This window comes from Anser cygnoides, chromosome 2 (assembly GCF_040182565.1).
Source record: "Anser cygnoides isolate HZ-2024a breed goose chromosome 2, Taihu_goose_T2T_genome, whole genome shotgun sequence".
NCBI lineage: Eukaryota > Metazoa > Chordata > Aves > Anseriformes > Anatidae > Anser > Anser cygnoides.
In genome coordinates, this window is record NC_089874.1 from 36,887,471 (window position 1) to 36,905,136 (window position 17,666).

Genomic DNA, 17,666 nt, shown 5'->3' on the forward strand with positions numbered 1-17,666 from the left:
CTTCCCTTCCCTTCCCTTCCCTTCCCTTCCCTTCCCCAGAATCTACATTTCTTGTTTTTTTTTGGCCCTGTCCTAATGACTTCTCAGCCCTTTTGCTTGAGTAAGTACTGGTACAAGGAGCAGCTGCATTTTAGTTGGAAATAGGATGGTCAGGGCTGTGTACTTTATTTTCTGAGATCTTTTTTTCTGCAGAACTTCCATGCCACTTATGCCATCTCCACAACTTCCCAGGCTCACCATAGTGCTGAGTAGACCATTGTGTCCCCTCTCCCAGAAATTGATTCATGTTTGATTAATCACATTGCTTTTTGCACCCTCTCACGAGGTTCTATCGTGTATTTGGGAGACATTACCTTGAGTTTCGTTGGGGGGAGTGAAGATGTAAAGTACATCATGTTCCTCCATCAGCAGATAACCAGGGAGGCATAGGAAGAGCTTTCGTCTATATGTAAGCTACATTTGTTGTTGTTGGATTTTTTTTTTCTTCTTCTGAACAAGTACTATATGTGTCTGGGAGGATTTTTTAAACATCCTTGAAAACACAGGCTTTTTCTCTTCATGGAGAACCAAGACAAAAGGATGGGTTCAGTAATCTGCAGCTGCCAAGGAGAGGGCAGCTGAGGGCAGGGGGTGGGAGCAGCAGGAGTGTCTGGCGCGAGGGTTGGGCAAGACTTCGAGGTGACTTTGTTGGCGTAAAATGTTTCTGGAGGGTAGTGGGCTTTTAGAGAGGAGGATTGAAGGACTGAAGGTACAGGGATGGGAAATAATGGGGAGGTTTGAAGAAGTGGGAGTTGGGAGGTCCTGCTCTCAAGAGTGTCCTGCTCTATGAAACGTTAACATGTCAGATTGCTTCAAAGAGTAGTCCAAGCTTCACTTAATCCATTAATTTTATGATGATTTTTCTTTGTTAGTGGGCCTACTTCCTCAACATTACTTTTTCCTCTGGTTTACTTAGAAAAATCCTTCTAAATGTATTAAAATCCTTTTGCCAAAATATCTCTCTGCTTCTTCATATTCCTTACCTTTTACCTTTACAAGCTACTTAATCTCAATGTAATATATGTAATTTTGCTATTTTTTTCCATTTTTGGTGTCCTGGTTACATTCAAATTGGCAGTATTAGAAACCTCACTTTGTAACAAAGGCTTGGTAGAATTTCAGGACAAAATGTCAAGAGTGGAGCTGAAATCTTCATTTGAGAGTAGTTTATTTACAGGTGGTAAAACTTCTGAATTAATATAAATGTGTTTAATTTTCTGTCATAGTCTGCAAAACTATTATCCAAATATTTTTGTTCCTGAAGGCAGAATTTACAGCAACTCACTGATGTAGCATGCCAGGAAATTTTCCTGCTTTGTCGGTAGGAATCTTTTGCTGGCCGTTGTAAGATGCAGAGGTGCATAGACTTAGACCTGCTGTTGGGTTTACTTTCATGTTCTCTCAGATGAACTCTATTGGTGCTTTAACCAGTAACTAGTAGGGGGAATATGAGTCATCTCTTTCTTGAAAACCTTCTGTCCTATGGATTTGTGCAGGAGATGACAAATGCTGGATTGGCTTTTCTGTGCCTGCTTGCCTAGAATTGTCAGTGCCTAGCAATGGCTGGCACTGTAAGGCTTGGTTTGGTCTCCGAAGCCCATGACAACTCGCTTTCCTTTTCTCCTAGGCCTGTTCCAGGTTCTCTGTCTTCACTACTGCACCTACACAACCGACAAAGACAGCCTATGCCTGCCTCTATGCCTGGCACCCTGCCCAACCCTACCATGCCTGGATCTTCTGCTGTACTCATGCCTGTAAGTTTTTTGTAGTTTGCTGTTGTTGTTGCTTTTTTTTTTTGGGGGGGGGGGGGGGGGGGGGGGGAAGGGGTGGCATTATTTATTTATTTATTTTTGTCTCTGGATTCAGCCTATGCAGAGGTGAAAGTCTGATGGATTGTTCAAAAAAAGATCAAGGTGTAATGAGTTAGGGAAGCTGGACATTTTTCTCTGCTTTGTCTTGCACAAGAGTATTTCTGGTGCGGTTAATGGAATGTTAATTAGTGTGAGAGTGATTAGAAACAGTTTACATGAGACTACAGTTTCTGGTTCTCACACTTGGTCATGTTAGTGAAATCAGTATGTCTGCGCTGGAACAAAAAGAAATTTCTGAAGTCAGATAAAACTGGAAAAGTTATGTACATATGTTATGGTGGTGAACTCGGAAGTAATCTTGCTTCTGTGAGATAACCAGCTAACAAGAAGGAAATATAGCTTACTTTCCAGGCCTAGTAACTTGCACTTCATTAAAATTTGGTCATGATCACTGCTCATCTTCAACTGCCACTAATTTCTGCAGTGTTGGGAATACTCTTCATCTTCTGGGAGATTAAGGGTGCTTTGTCATTGTAGCTTCAAATTATTAAATGATTTTAACAACTCTCAGTTTAAGACAGCTGGGCAGTTAAGGAGTAGAAAGGAGTCTGGATAGCATGGGGAAGAGGGGAGTGTGAAGGGAGAAGTTTCTGTTTCATCACATGGTGTTCAGTTGGGAAGGCAACCTGAGGGCGATCAGATATGGATGAGAGGAAAGTACTTTTTGTTCTGGCACTGCTGGGGCAAGGGGGACAGTCTGGGGCTAAGAAGATTCAGGTTGGCTGCTATCTGAGCAGTCATTAATAAGTTGTTAATTAGTAACTTACCAATAAGGTTCTCCTCGAGTATCGACCAGGAAGGTCAACAAAAAAATGTAAGAAATGCCACTGTGGACAGTTCTGTTTTTTAATTTCTTTCTTTCTTTTTTTTTTTTTTTTTTTTCTGGCATGATTACTAATGAACCTAAAATGGAGCAAACATCCTGCTTCAGCGTAAGCTCAGGGGCTTCAGATTGCTGCTGGGGAGCTCTTTGGGCAGCTCTGCTTGCAGCGAAGCAGGCGTGCTCTGGCTTAGAGCCCCACAGATGTGAGTCTTCCTGCCCCACAGCCTTCATGAATGGACTGTGGAGAAGATCACTGTGGGAGCCACTCCTATCTTGCAGATAGAGCTGTTCCTATCCTGCAGCAGAGCTGCTGCTTTCTTGTATGAGCCAAAGATTCAGGGAGCAACCCAAGCTGAGGCAGGATGCTCAGCTGTGGCTGAAAGCAGCACCATAACCCTACTTGTCACCCATACCCTTCTGAGCGAAGGCTAGCAGTGTGACAGCACTTGCCTCTCTCTTTTCAGGGAAAGCACTACAGGAAATTATTATATCTAGTCCTTTTCTGCCATTAGGTTGTGTCCCTCACTCACGCCACGGTGAGTTTAGCTTGCAGAAAGTGCTCTGCATAGCCAGGTGTCCTGCTTTGTATTTTATGCTGCATCAGCAGTACATGAAAGCTTCCCGTACAAGACATATGGAAAACTCCTCTCAGCTGAGCAAGCCGAGTGAAGGAAAAAGAGCCAACTCGTTTTCCATATACTCAAGATTGGGGGTTTTTATTTATGTTTTTAACTAGCTAAGTTGGGCTGCACTGACAGGAGAACGGCTTTATACAGTGATGCTTTTAAAACCACTTAACTCCGAGTGTTGTTATACTGAAAGGGAGAAAATCATTACAAAAAAAAAGTGCAAACCTGGGTGGCTGCTACATTTGTTTAGTAAAGAATCCATTTCTTTATAATTGGCTGTGAGTTTTCAGGGCCGACTCTGATGAAACACACGCCTGCGTGCACACACGCATGCACTTCATGACACAGATTGTTATTTTTCCCGTCATGACTTGAAGAAATAAAGCTGAGTCCATTTACATAGAAACCGGGCATAAATTCTTGCAAATGTCTCTAGACACTTTTAAACCTTTTTCTTTCTTTTTCTTTTAAAAGATGGAGCGACAAATGTCAATGAACTCCAACATCATGGGAATGCAGGGGCCGAACCTCAATAATCCTTGTGCTTCACCTCAAGTCCCCCCAATGCATTCGGAAGCCAAAATGGTAAATGGAAAATTTAAAAAGATATATTTTGTTTTCTTATATTGCTCTTGCATGCTGGCTACCCAGACAGTGGGGGATGTAGCCAGACACTGCTTACTTCATTCTTAGTCATATGTTACACACTTTTTAATATGCTGCAGTAAATTGCCTTTGTGTCAGTTTAGTCTATGAACTTTCAAGATGTTACTAGTCCTAGCTGAGCTCTCAGTGAGAGGGAACTGAACTGAAGTGTCGGCTGTGTGATCCGAACCATGTTAAATAGGACTTTTGGTGCAGATTAGTAGTGTTTAAACAAATGGTCTGGCTGGTTCCCTGATGGTGTCTGTGCTCCACAACTTGTCTTGAAGAAATTGTCAGTTAATCATCAGTGAAGTAAAAAGTGTCTAATGAGGAGGGAGTGTATGTAGTCCGTGTTTTTTCCGGATAGGCACATGGTGTGTCAGTGTAACGCCAGTGTTAGAAAAGTAGACCGAATGACATATATAAAGCCACGATATTTTCTTTTGCTTGAATGCAACAAAGGTGCTGCCATCAGAAAGATGTGCCAAAATTCAGACAAAAATAATTTATTGATAGGAGTCAAATGTCATGGTGTTTTTTAAAGTTGTTACGCGTCTTACAAGGTCGGGGCTTCCTCAGGCATTTGCACTGTTATAGGATTAGTGTCGGTAAACTAAGCTACACATGGGCAGCTTTCCCCAGTTTTATATGCACTCTCAAAGAGGTGTTCAGCACTAATACCTTGGAACAAAGTTCATCAGTGTTGAAACACTTAGGCTTTTCCAGTTTCAGAGCTGCCATTTGCTGGCAAGTAGAAATATGAGGACAGAAGTTTGCAGTTTAACTCTGTAGGGTTTTTATCCTCTCAAGATATCTCATCATAGTGGAAAACAGGAGTAACTTCATTTAACTTCTTTCAGTGGCATTACGCCAAGGTAAAATTGTCATAAGTGAGAGAATGAAATCAAGCCGACAAAGATTAAGCAACCACATATTTTTATATATTTCTACTTTGCATGACTGGTACAGCTTTTAAAGTTGTTGTCATCTATCCCGAGGCAAAGAAAAATATCTTCTTGTCTATAGGCACGGTGCATGCAAGAGACTCTAGGTTAAGAGCAGCAAAATATACAATCTCTGTTTTCTTAGATTGGATAGGTCATGCCTTCACCTCACTGTTGGTCTGGGTTAGGCTATTAACCCAACCTCTGTTAACACCCCGTCTAAAACCACATTCCGTAAACATGCAGCCAGTTGGTCAGAAGAGCAGCAATAGCCAAAAACTCTGGCTCCCCTGGCCAAGGAAAACCTGTGGTCAAGAGTTCTCTCTCCTCTGTACCACACAGTGACGGTGACATGCCAAATGGCAACAGCATCTGCAGCAGAGCTTGTTAAAAACTTCTTGGAATAGGCAAGTGTTTTTTCAACTCAAGTGAGGCTGAGCCAAGCTAAATACTCCTTGGCTAAATAAATCCCAAGCTGGCATCTGTTTTGGGGACTAAAGGTTCTGTAGTTTACTCCCCCCACCCCACACCCCCTGCCTTTTTTTTTTTTTTTTTTTTTTACTGGAAGTGTGAGGCTACTTAAGAAGAAGATTAAAATACTGGTGCATATGGTGAGAATTCTGCAGTTTAATATCTGAAACTATACATTAATACAAACTATTTTTTAATTTGGATAAGCAGGTTTTGTCCCTAAACCTAACGTATAAAGGTATGGCTCTTTCAGACAGAAATTGCCATCAGTTCCAAGGCATAGTTCACTTCCGAGGGGTTTTCTGCCACTCTTCTGGGGGTGGAAAAAGTCCACACATATTAACTCCTAAGAGGCGTAATTCAGAGCTCCAGGACCATCCTTTTCAAATGCAGGATTATTTATTTATGAATATTCTATATTCTAGTTTTCTACTTTGTTTTCTTTGAATACACATGCAGTGTAAAAAGCCTCCTTATTTAGCCACTGTTTGAACAATATAAATTTATTAGCAATACCCTGCATGAGCACAAAGTGGAAAAAATGTAGGATATTCAGAGCAAAATTATTTCTTACATGTAAGTTCATGAATTATAAATTTGAATCATCTGTATGACAGGCGTGTTTGTTCTTATTATTAACTGTTTCACTTTGCTTCATGCTCAAAGCACGAGACTTTGCATACTCTGGTGATTTTTTTTTTTTAAAAAAAAAGTGGAAAATGAGGGTGCTTAGTATCTCACTGGATTGTGTCCTGCATTAGGAAGGAATTTCAGATTTCTTTAGATTCTGCTAATGCCATTACTGATAGCGGATCCAGTACTGCATATGTTCTATTTGGCTGGCCGCACGTGGCAAAGAATGTATGGGCTGAACGCTAAACAAAGTCATCGAAGCTGCTTGCAGCTAATGACTGCGGTAATCGGAGAAGTTTGGGGGACTTTGGGCCTGGTTCATCAGCTGTACAAATCCATGGCAGATGGATCAGCGTTTTCTCTGCGCCCACATGAAAGAATGCAGGACAGGCTCCTCTAGATGGGAGACCCAGATGTGATACCGAATCCTTCTGGCCTTGTGCACATCAAAGTGTGTACCTGAGCAATGCAAGTGCGATTTGGTATGCAGAAGTAACACTGTTTGGTGACGTGTGGGATTTCATTTGCTTCTTTAAAATAAAAATGGATAAATAATATCAGTATGGATACTGTATGATGCCAGGTTTTCCAGAGACAGCAGATAGATGGCAAAAGTTTTGTTCCCTTGATTGGTACACAGTCATTTTGTAGAAGGAAATGGAAGTCAGTCAGATACATACATATACAAACACATATACACAAACATACAGAATGGGTTACATTAATTTTATATTTCTGTAATAAACAATTTATTTAATTTACCTCAAATTTCTAGAAAGCCTTTTCACTGCCTCCAAAGTTGCTCATTTACTGTTTTAATTTTTTTCTCTGGAGTGTGTAACTTCACATATTAAATTATTGTAGATGACATCCCAGAACTGATTTAAATTATCACAACAATCTCAGTTTCTCACACGGCGTGCCTCTCAATTAGGTTATCACCTAATGCTTTAAAACTGTCCTATAAAATGAATGAGTGAACATCTAAATCAATATCACTTTCTTAGACTCAGAGCTGAGGGGATAAAACCTTTATGCTGCCCACCAAAAACACCCATTGATTTTGTATTAAAATATATTGCACTGGAAAGTGGAGGAAACATTCAGCCGTAAGTGTACATGGCAAAAATACGCAGAATAGCACGTGTAGCATATTAACATGCGGTTCAGTAGGCTATTAGGAATATTAGGAATTTGGAATTGTTGGCTGTGCCTTTTGCTTAATATACTGATTACATACAGTTTGGTTTGCAGTTTCAGAGTATCCAAGGTTTTATAACTGGGAAGTGCAATACCATGAGGGTTACCTGAGTGAAAGATAAACAGTGTGCATAGGACCGCTGGAAGGCTGCATGACCACGATTCTTTTTGTGGAGCTGATGCTTTTCTATCTGATTATTTTGAGACATTGATCTTTAGCTGTAGTGATTTTTGAGCTATGAAAGGAAATATAAGAAGCACACTGGCCATGAAAATAATCTGACTTTAAAATGCAGTTTTTGATTTGACCTGTATGTTTTTTCTTTCTCACTGTCCCTCTGCCCGTTGCCAGATACATAGTTTTATAAAATTTGAATAAAATGTAATATGTGTTCTTTGGCTGTACCTGCCTTCCTGACAGAATCTGTGCATTTTTCTCTCTCTCTCTCTCTCTTTTTTTTTTAGAAGTTATTTTCATATTGGAAGTATATAGAGTTGTGGGCTACTGTTTTTGCCTTGTATGCATTACTAGGTTGAACAGTAATGATAAGAAAATTAATTTGAAAATATTTATCAGATATAAGAGTAAAAACTTAACAGGAAAAGGAAAGTAATAAGCCAGTAATGAGTATGTTCACAATTACAGTAAATATTCATATTAATTGAACCTTGTAATTTACCTTAGAATGCTGAACAGCTTTAGAGGAGGACGAAGCAAAAAGTGGAAGAAAATGTGGTTAGCCAGTTGTCACCAGAACTAATTTTCATTTGATTTAACGTGAGTTAAGGGTCAAGATCCTGCTGGTGGCTGTGAAAATCCCAGTCCGTGTTCAGTCAGCCACCCATCCCAGCAGAAAGGCAGACCTGGTTCAGGTGCCTTCTGTATTTTAGAAATAACTTTAATTTTTGTGGCCATGAGTCGTGGTGGTGCAAATGGTGCAAAGGAAGAAAGCACTGGGGTGTGCTGTGATCCCTGCCCCAGTATGATGCTCAGCCGAGCCATTTTAGCAGCTGCTACATGTGGAAACAAGAGCTCTGTTACAATAGCAGTGGCATCTTGGGACAGCTCCTGAGGCTTCTTGGGAAGGAAATTTCAGCTGGTTACAAAGAGCGAGCCCATGGCTGTGGGGTTTTGATGCTGGCTTCAGACAGGAGATGCAGGCAGGATTAAAGCCACTGAGGTTCTAGGCTCAGCTGCTTAACGTTTCATGACTGCAAGTATTTTGTTATGTATAATAATGGTTTGAAGTCAGTGTTTTCATATCAAGATGAGTGGGAAAGGAATCACTTTAATTGAGTGATACACACTGCTTCAGGGCCAGAAGACTTTTCTTAGCGTGGGTTCTGGACCACTAAGTCGAAGGAAAAGTGTCACATCTCTGTAGAGCTTTCAGCAGCAGTTTCTCATATTGTCCTCCATAAGAAAGCAATGAAAGCTGCATAAGGGAAAAAAATGGAAAAGGAAGCTTTCCAACTTAATAATAATAATAATAATGTTGACACAATTTCCTCTATCAGTAACTGAGAAATGTTTTCAAGGATGAAGAGAGAGTTGAATAGTTAAACTGTTGACAAAATTCAGTGTTCTGAAATTGTATCTCCTGTTATGTTGGTGCTTATGTTTTAAAGTCGCCAAAGCCAAGCTTTCAGTGTGCTCCTGATCTGCACTTTGAAATCCTCTCTGGGCAGTAGCTTTGCCTGTAGACAGTATGCCTTGCTGTGGATTAAGGCATTAACGTTATGGGTGAAGCTAATCATATTTTGTTTTGTTTACTGAAACAGGACCTCATAGCCGTCATGCCTAAATGCTGGATTATGGACTAGACTCAGTAGAAACTAATTCTTCTTAAGCTGTCAGTGGCTCAGGCAGTGAAATAGAGAAGAGAGCTGGTTCAGTTGTGAAATAGAGAAGAGAGCTGGTTCAGTTGCTCATAGCTGCTGCAAATATATGTTGAATATTTGATCTCACTTCCACTGAGTGCATACAAATCACATTGCTTGTTGCAGCCACAAGATGTAACAATTCCTTGCATTTTTCTTTCTTTGTGTCACTTTATCCTGCAGTGATCTTATCAGCACTATTTCCCTAGAAGAACTTGGATTTTTATTATTTTGTTCGCCTTTATTCAGCTGGGTGTTAGAATGACCTCTCTTTCCCCCACCCAGCATCCCTCACCAACTTCCCACCCTTTCTTCTTCATCCCTTTCTCCACCACCCTCTCTTTCCTCATAGGATTTGCTGTCTTTGTACATTTGTTTCTCTTTCTCCTTTTTCCTCCAGTGTCCACCCTGATTTTGTAACCATGGCAATAATTGAAATACAATCCTAATGTTTGCTTGCCGTAGCTATCGACTAGCCCAACACATGAACTGCTGGATCTGGTTCTTGTGTGTTTGTTGTAAGGTTTTGAAACTTAAGTCAGATGCATCTGTATACGTGAGGGTGACTTGTTTGGTGCTGAGCTGTCCCTTCCAGGAAAGGTTTTGTTTGTGTAAACTTGTGTGTCAGAGAGAGCTGGTACAAATAAAAGTAAATCCTTATGGCACTGAAGCCAGGGAAAAAGGAAATTATAAAAATAAAAACAAGGTTGTCTTACAGGGAAGTTCTGCTTTGCAGAGATAGATCTCAGTCTTTTGCTTGGAATTTGTACAGCTTTCACTTTCCAAGATTTTTGCGAGAGCTATGAATAATGGAAGTTGTTTTGCACTTCGGGCCACTGCGTGTTCAGTCTGGCATTCGTTTGGGATGTACAAGTGCACCTCATTACGAGCGGTGGGCTCCAGGGTGGAGGGGATGGTGTGAGACCTTTTACCAGCTCCATACTTTAACCACTGAGGACACGAGAGCTGGAAGCAAAATCTCATGGCAATAAATCTCTTCTTTATGGACATGCTTAAAAGGCATTTTCAAAAAAACTGTGCAGTAGCTAATGAAGCAGTTTATTAATTATGATAGCATTCCTGGGAGATAAATAATTTTAGACCGTTGAAGAACTGAAAGAGAAAAGTGGAGTGGCTTGCTAGAGGCCATGCAATTTGTCAGAGAAAGAACTGAAACGACACAGAAGAATTTCTGCCTGCCACTTCCAGAAAACACAGCTTCCGTCCGAGTTGAATTTATGTATATATGATTAGTATACATTATTGTTAATTATGAATATTGTTATATTAATACCATTATTGAAATGCAGTATTTTACAGGACTAGTGAAAGAGTGGGAAGGCTTTAAACACCTCATGCTTAGAGTAGGTACAAACGCAAATTCAGGACTCAAATCCGCATAGAGATGATGGTTTATGTTTGAATTTAATGCCCCTGAAATTTCCTGAACTTTACTGATGAGATTTTGGCTCAGAATGACAAAAATTAACTGATCTTCTGAGACTTCTGTCATCTGAGATGATGGAAGCCTTGTGAGATCAGCTTCCCTGGCATTGTGGCTTTCACTGAAATCTCAGGAGAGCACTTACTTTTGCATAATGTCAACCATATCCAAACCAGGACTAACGGATACCCCTGTAGAGCTCTTTCTAAGATCACAGGCATATTTGAAATACTGCTACAAGCTGTGTTCAGTCTGAGGAAATGCTCACAGCATTTGTTGTTTCTTCTGTCAAATATGGCTAGTGACACTTTTCAGCGGTGGGAGGGTTATATACTGTCTTCCAGATGTTCATTAGTACAACTTTTCTGATTTATGTCTGGAGAGTTATCAAAGCGCTAATTTAAAAACTGGGGCAGACTGGGTCTCCCACCCTGGAAACACTTAGGCTGCAAACTTTGCTCCGCTTGTGGTTTTTGCTAGCAAATTACTGGCCAATAATGTTTATCTGGGATTTTAGTGCATGAAATGTCAGGAATAATCGTCCCAAATGTGCTCTGTAGTCAGACGGCATGGGATGTAGTGTAGTTGGTCATGTCCTCTGTGCTTTGTACCCGCTTATACTACAACTCCTGCATAGCTCACCTATGGGATCAGAGCATCTTTACTCTGGACATTTTGCTCATGTGCTGAGGACTATTTGCAATTTCTCTGGCAATGTGGGCACCTCTGCATTAGTCTGCTTTAGATAATTTACCTTATTTTAATTGACTTACATTACAAAGAGGACAGCAAAGCAAAGTACTTGATATAACTGGAATCATCTCCCATGAGTATTGCAGAGGCACAGGGAACATGGACTTTGACCAGCTAAAAGTGAACTTCAAAGATTTGGCTAAAAGGCTATCAGTCTTTTAGGAATGGAACTTAATTTATGAAAATCCTCCCTCTTCTAGTCATGGGTGTGCTGTTTTTTTTCTCCTATTTAATATATTAAAGTCACACTGATACCCACTCATTACCATATTGAAAAATGTTCTAAAAACCTTGTTTTAATATAGCATCAAATTGTTCATTTAGTAATAATGTGAGTGTGGAAGTACTTTAGTTTAGGACTGTTACCTTCATTATATTGCATTCTCATTTATGAAAGCTTGGCTTTAAAACAATTAAAAAAAAAAAGCCTCTATAAAATAGCAAGCCATGATTCTAGTAGTTTTATTTTATTTTTCAGTCTGCTAGAAATCATTAAAAACAAAATAATCAACTTTACCCTGCAGCTCAACCTCTTCTCTCCTCTGCTTTACTCTCTTCTTCTCTACATTTTAATTTTCCAGAATAGGTATTCAGAAAGGAAAAAAAGCACCATAAGCAGCTTATAATAGAATTTCTCATTCCTCTGGTTTTAAAAATCAGAGGCAATACTTTTATTATCATCAAAGAATACATTTAAAATTTAGTCCTGATCCTGATATTCTTTTATTTAGGATACAGTTCATATTTGTCTCTTCTTTTTGCACATTTCCAGCATCTTATAGGAACTTTTTCCAACTTAATTTTTCAGCTCTGCTTCCTGCAGGCATTAATTACATAATATTTAAACATAAATCACTTTCTATAATCATCAAAGTAATATCAGGAGATGTTTATAATTGATTTGTCATACCAAGCATTCACCAGGTGTTTTTGACTCTTCAGTATCAGTGACAGGTATTGGTACCTGTCCCTAGTGATTCATAATGAAAAATTGCCAGATATTTCCTTGAAATTGATGGATGATTCATGTTATATTTAGGCCACATTATTCTGGAATGTTTAAATTAGACTAAAAGCCACCTCTGAGTATACATGTGCAAACATAGAGTACATTTTTAGTTTCCCATCTGGAAATAAATACAAAGTCCATAGCTGTTTTCAAGTCACGAGAAATATTGTTATATTTTTGTTATGGTATTTCAGTTCACACTCATGCTAATATGAAAAGTTTAGTAATGGCATATCCTCAATACTGCCCTCAAATGCCAAGGTTACACATGAAGTCCAATGGGATCTAGCAAATGTTTAAACTTTTATTAAAGCCCAAATCCCAAAATAGACTTTACTAGACCTGTACAAATTATTTTAAATTATGTAAATATTTTTAATATGTCTGGCTTCTGACAGAACAGTACTATACACCAAAGTATGACATTTGCCTTGCTGTGCCAACTTTTGCTTTTTTTTTTTTTTTTTCTTCCCAAAATACCTAGCATCATTACTGGATTTGACTAGAGTCTGCTGTATGTGCTGCTTGTGGTTCAGGAGAAATATATGTTAAGCGGATGGACTGTGTTCCCTGACTGTTAACAGAGGCTCTTTAGGATGAGGTTAAGCATGAACTTTGTTTTGGCTGCCAACCCCATAGCCAGAAGATACCGAAGATAAGGTGGGGGGTGAAATTTTGATCTGCTTTTGATCTGATGGACATGTACAGCTGCTGCGAAGGCTGGTGCTTGTGTTCAGTGAGTGTGTGTCGGAAAAAAATGTGCTTTTTTTTTTTTTTGTGGCAGATACTTCTATAACTTCATTGCTAGAGTGAACATTCATATTGGAATCCTCTTAAATAAAATAAATCCTGCCAAAGCATTAATATCTGGATGTGTATGAAATCTGGTCTTTCTGGGAACTGCATTTAAACAAGAGGCAGTAGTAGGAGGTAGTAACAGCTGACGATCTGAAGAGCTCCAGCTTTGTTGGTCAAATGTCTGCAGTTGTGCGTGTTTGTACCCATGTGCTTGTGTGTAACTTTTTTTCTTTTCTGTGTTTTTTTTCTTCTTCATTCCATACACTTTTACTATGCAAGTGTAATTTTACAGACCACGTTTGCCTAACTTTGTTCATCTCTTTATTTGTGCACTACCTTATCTTTCATCAAGAAACCGCTTTTCCTGAAATACTTCAGAATGTTGAAGAACAAGAAGTAACTGAAAATTCACGTATATTGCCCAGAAATCCCTTAATAACATTAATTTAGGATGACTACCATTTGCAAGAGTAATGGGAAATATGTTCTGCTACTTCAATTTGCACAGAGTTGTCGGTCTCCTAAATGATGTTAGTGGTGGATTAGTTTGATTGGAAACTTGATCGGAAACTTGATCCAAGCAATGTTTGAATTAGTTGAATAAAGAGGTCCCAGAGGTAATCTAGGGTCTGTGCTAAAATTTGTATATAACTACATTGCTGCTTGAGAATTGAAATAGGAATGAATTTCCCTTGGTGAAATTTGTGGTTACTGGGATTGTCCAAGGATACCCAAATCCTTCATTTCAAAAAATAAGTTAGCTTGATCCCATTTTAAAGATTTAAAAAAGTAAACACTTCAGTTTCTACTACACTTAAAATTAAGGATATGTTTATGCTGGTCTTAATAAAACTGGTAAATATGAGGCTAGCTCAATACCTCCCACAAGAGTCCAAATGAAGTAGCTGTGACTTGCAGTGCTTGTCCGGCATGTGTTCCTCTCCTGAGCCAGCCTCAGGGCTCCTGATCACCACAACCTGGGTAATGACCAGCTGGATGAAGTCGCTTTTTCCTCACTTTACTAGTCCACCTTTTGGTTTGTCCCCCCTGCAATGAAAACAACAGACACCGAGAATATGCATTTCTCTGGTGCAATCCCAAAACAGTCCTGGACAGCCGTGTCCCAGATGGGGGAGAGAGTCCACAGCCCTGGTGCTCCTGTGGTGAGGGAATATATGTGCCCTCTCTGCAGGGTGTACGACAGGACCCTTCCTTGGGCACTTCCCTGGCATCAGCAACCAGGGTGAGGTGTGTGGGTTGGCCGAAATGGCTTTTTGTTTCAGTGACAAGTCAGGTGTTTGTGAAGCACTGTGAGAGCCTAATTCTCACTGGCAGAGGGCTCCTGCCCCTTCCCCAGTCTTGGTGAAGGGTAGGCACTGTTGCTGGGCTTTTCTTTCTGTTCTTTCAAGGTAAAAAAACTCATCAGACAAGCCCCTAAGCCCCTGTCCTCTTCACTTACACACCCTAAAGGTAATGTTGGCATGGTATCAGTGAACACTGTACCTGCCTGCTTGACTCTCACGTGCCATGTGATCTCCCATAATAAATTATGTACTTAACGGAGCAATAGCAATAGCTGAGATTCTTGCGACGAGAAGAATCACGTTACCAGAAGTACCAAAAAGGCTGATTAAAATTAAATTGTAGCAGACAACAGTTGTGTTACAAAGGAAAGCTCTATTACAGCCAAGTCACTTTCTTTGCTAACCTCTGACTTATTTATTTCTCCTGCATGCTGCAGTCTGCATGCTCTTTCTGGTTGTAATGAGCATTAATTGATTAGCTGGATCTATGAAGAGCTTGAGCACTCGTAAGTACTATCCCAGTGGGTACACAACTAAATAGTTTATGAGGTAATTAGTATTTTAATGCCTTTTCTAATGAGCCTTTTCAGTAATGAAATCTCATGAGGACATTATTGGTTCATATATATTTCTTCAGACACAACAGAAGGTAAGCTAATGCTATTAAGAGATTTTAAAGCTAGTTTATAAAATGGTTTTTAGTAACTTATTTTGAATACATGCCTTGGTACATTTGGCTTTATTAAAACAAAACAAAAAAAAGTCTTAATTTTTCCCACTACTCTGTCTCTTGCACTCTTCTCTCCTGACAGAATTCTTACAATATACTGCAATTTCAAATAATTGGGATAATTTCTGGGGCTGCTACCCGATCTCCTCAGCTCAGCTGTAAGTAAATAATACCATACTGTCTGAGCGTGTTGTTTCAGATGTGTTCTCATCCTGGAAAAAAAAACAACTCTGTGCCTGGCTGCACAGCGCCTTGGATTTATGACTGTGTCAAGTTTGAGAGAATGACCAACCTCTACAAAGCTTTTCAATGTCAAGCTGAGCTCTATTCTGGAGGCTAGAAAGCAGCAGAGAGCTTGCAATCCTACAGGCAGTCTTACTTAACCTCCTCCTTCGGGTTCATTGGATGTACGCTGTTTTACCCTGGATTAACCCATAGTTTGAAGGACAAGTGCTGTGCCTTGCATTTTGTTTCTCTGGTACCTGATGGAGATGGCTTCAGAGGGCTTTGCTGGGAAGAGTTTTTTGGCGTGTGAATGGCTTATTTTATAGTTGGCCCTGGGGACAGTACTTGCTTTTTGTTCTCTGGAGATTGCAATGTATCAGCAGCTTTTTATGTATTAGAAAATAAAAATACTCTTTTTATTTATTTTTTTTCTCATGTGTTAGGGCTCACTTCTTCCACACAGGAAGTGTATCCCTGTCCTGAGTGAGACTATGGCAGCAATTTAACAGCACATAGCAATGCTTTGAAACAGCCTAGGCCAAAGACCAAAGCATGTATGTTTTGGAAATCTCTTTCACAAATTAGTTTTACATAGTTTAAGTGATATACGCCTCAAAATACTTTACAAACTTAATTTGAAGGTACAGATGTACAAATCCTATTTAACACTAGGAACTGTAGCAGTAAAGCTGTAAGAAATTCCCCTATATGGATCTCATTATGTAATGTTAGATGTAATGGGTCTAATTCACCCTTGGGGTGTCTTTAATGGTGTCAGCACAGTTTCGTGAAGGATGGATTTGGCCTAGGGACACCAACACTATAAAATCTTACTGTCTTCCACTGATATTTCTGTCTCCGTTTCCAAATCTTTACTGAGATGCGTCACTGTGACATATTAATATCCTAGCACTTTTTGATGGCTCTAACTTATTAAGAGTATGCATATTGTTTTCATCAAGTGAATCTGAAAAGCTAGACTTTCAGTAGGGTATCTGTAAAAGCCACCTCCAAAACATATAGAAATGTGTAATTTCTCTTCCTGTATTTGATCTTGTTTGCAATACCATGAAGAATGAGCAACACATAGGAGATGAAGAACGCCCAAGGCTGACCACTGCTTTCCACATTTCTTGCCATCTCCACACCCTTTTGCAACATGAGCCCGAGGGCCCGACAGCACAGGAGCAGCTAGCGACTCCTCCGTCAGCTTGTAGCAGCACCTGCAGAGTCTCGGGTTTATAGTGCTCACCCCTCCGGCGTGCTGGAGCCCTCTTGTTAAGGCACAGTCAGATGTGCACTTGGAATAGAAGCTGAGCAGCCTAATCCATTCCTTCAGCTGAGGTGTGGTAGCCTGTTGCATTCGTGTTCGTGGTCTGTTGAAAATGCAAAATAAATCAGATTTGACTGCATTGCCTTCAGGGGTCAGCCAGCCACCCCTGCTGCTCTGAGACCCTCTGAAGGGTCAGCCATCTGCCAGCATCCGGAGAAGAAAGTTCAAGAGAGAAGGTGCACATCAGGTTACCAGCCCAAGAGCAGAGGAAAAATATCCTCAGAGAAATATTTTGGTTTCCATTCTGGAAACTTCATAGAGGGTGTTTCTGCTCTGTATTCAGAAGCTTCCTTAGGGGAGAAATGACCCGTAAGTTGTCTGAGAGTAAGAGCTCTGAGCTGTTTTCCTTTGATGGCCTTTGAGTTTTGCTAAAGCCATCTTTGAACTTTAATGGAGCACAGTCAGAATTAAACTGGGAGAAGGGGAAACCAGTTGTCAGACCTTGCTTTTGATTTTGTTAATACGTTTAAACTTGAAGTAGGCTAGAATTATTTTGCTTACTTTTTCAGAGACTTTGTGGTTTTGTTTGGTGCTTCCTGAGTCATCACCTGTCTTTGACAAGACTTTTTTTTATCTAACAAGAGGTATATTATTGATATACTGTGGAATGCACAAAGTCTTTGTATCAGCTGCACTGGACTTGTGGTCCTCCCAGCTTCATTTTGCTCCCTGTATCTGCTCCTGAGCAGGTCCATGCTCCATACTCTGTTCTGAAAGTGTGTAAGCACTGATCTTTGACACCTTAGCAGCTTAAAAGCTCAGCTTTCTCAAATTCAGACACTTTTAGATTTGTCCTTTTACCTTCAGTCTGGAGAAGAGGAGGTTCAGGGGAGACCTTATTGCCCTCTAGAACTACCTCAAAGGAAAGTGTGGGGATCTGGGAGCTGGCCTCTTCTCACAGATAACCAGTGATAGGACTAGAGGGAATGGCCTA

The 17,666-nt window shown here is 40.0% G+C and overlaps 1 protein-coding gene across 8 annotated transcripts in view; it reads left to right on the forward strand.

The window, feature by feature from the left end:
* The window catches only part of CREB5 (cAMP responsive element binding protein 5), a 259,814-nt gene that overhangs the window by 183,927 nt on the left and 58,221 nt on the right, over positions 1-17,666 (forward strand). For all 8 annotated transcript variants that reach the window (XR_007165645.2, XM_066991860.1, XM_013171914.3 and 5 more), the window contains 2 exons: positions 1,667-1,793; positions 3,837-3,947. Coding sequence is in view for 7 of the 8 variants with exons in the window: in XM_066991860.1 (XP_066847961.1) it covers positions 1,667-1,793; positions 3,837-3,947 (238 nt within the window). In the remaining variant the exon portion in view is untranslated. The remainder of the gene's footprint in view (positions 1-1,666; positions 1,794-3,836; positions 3,948-17,666) is intronic.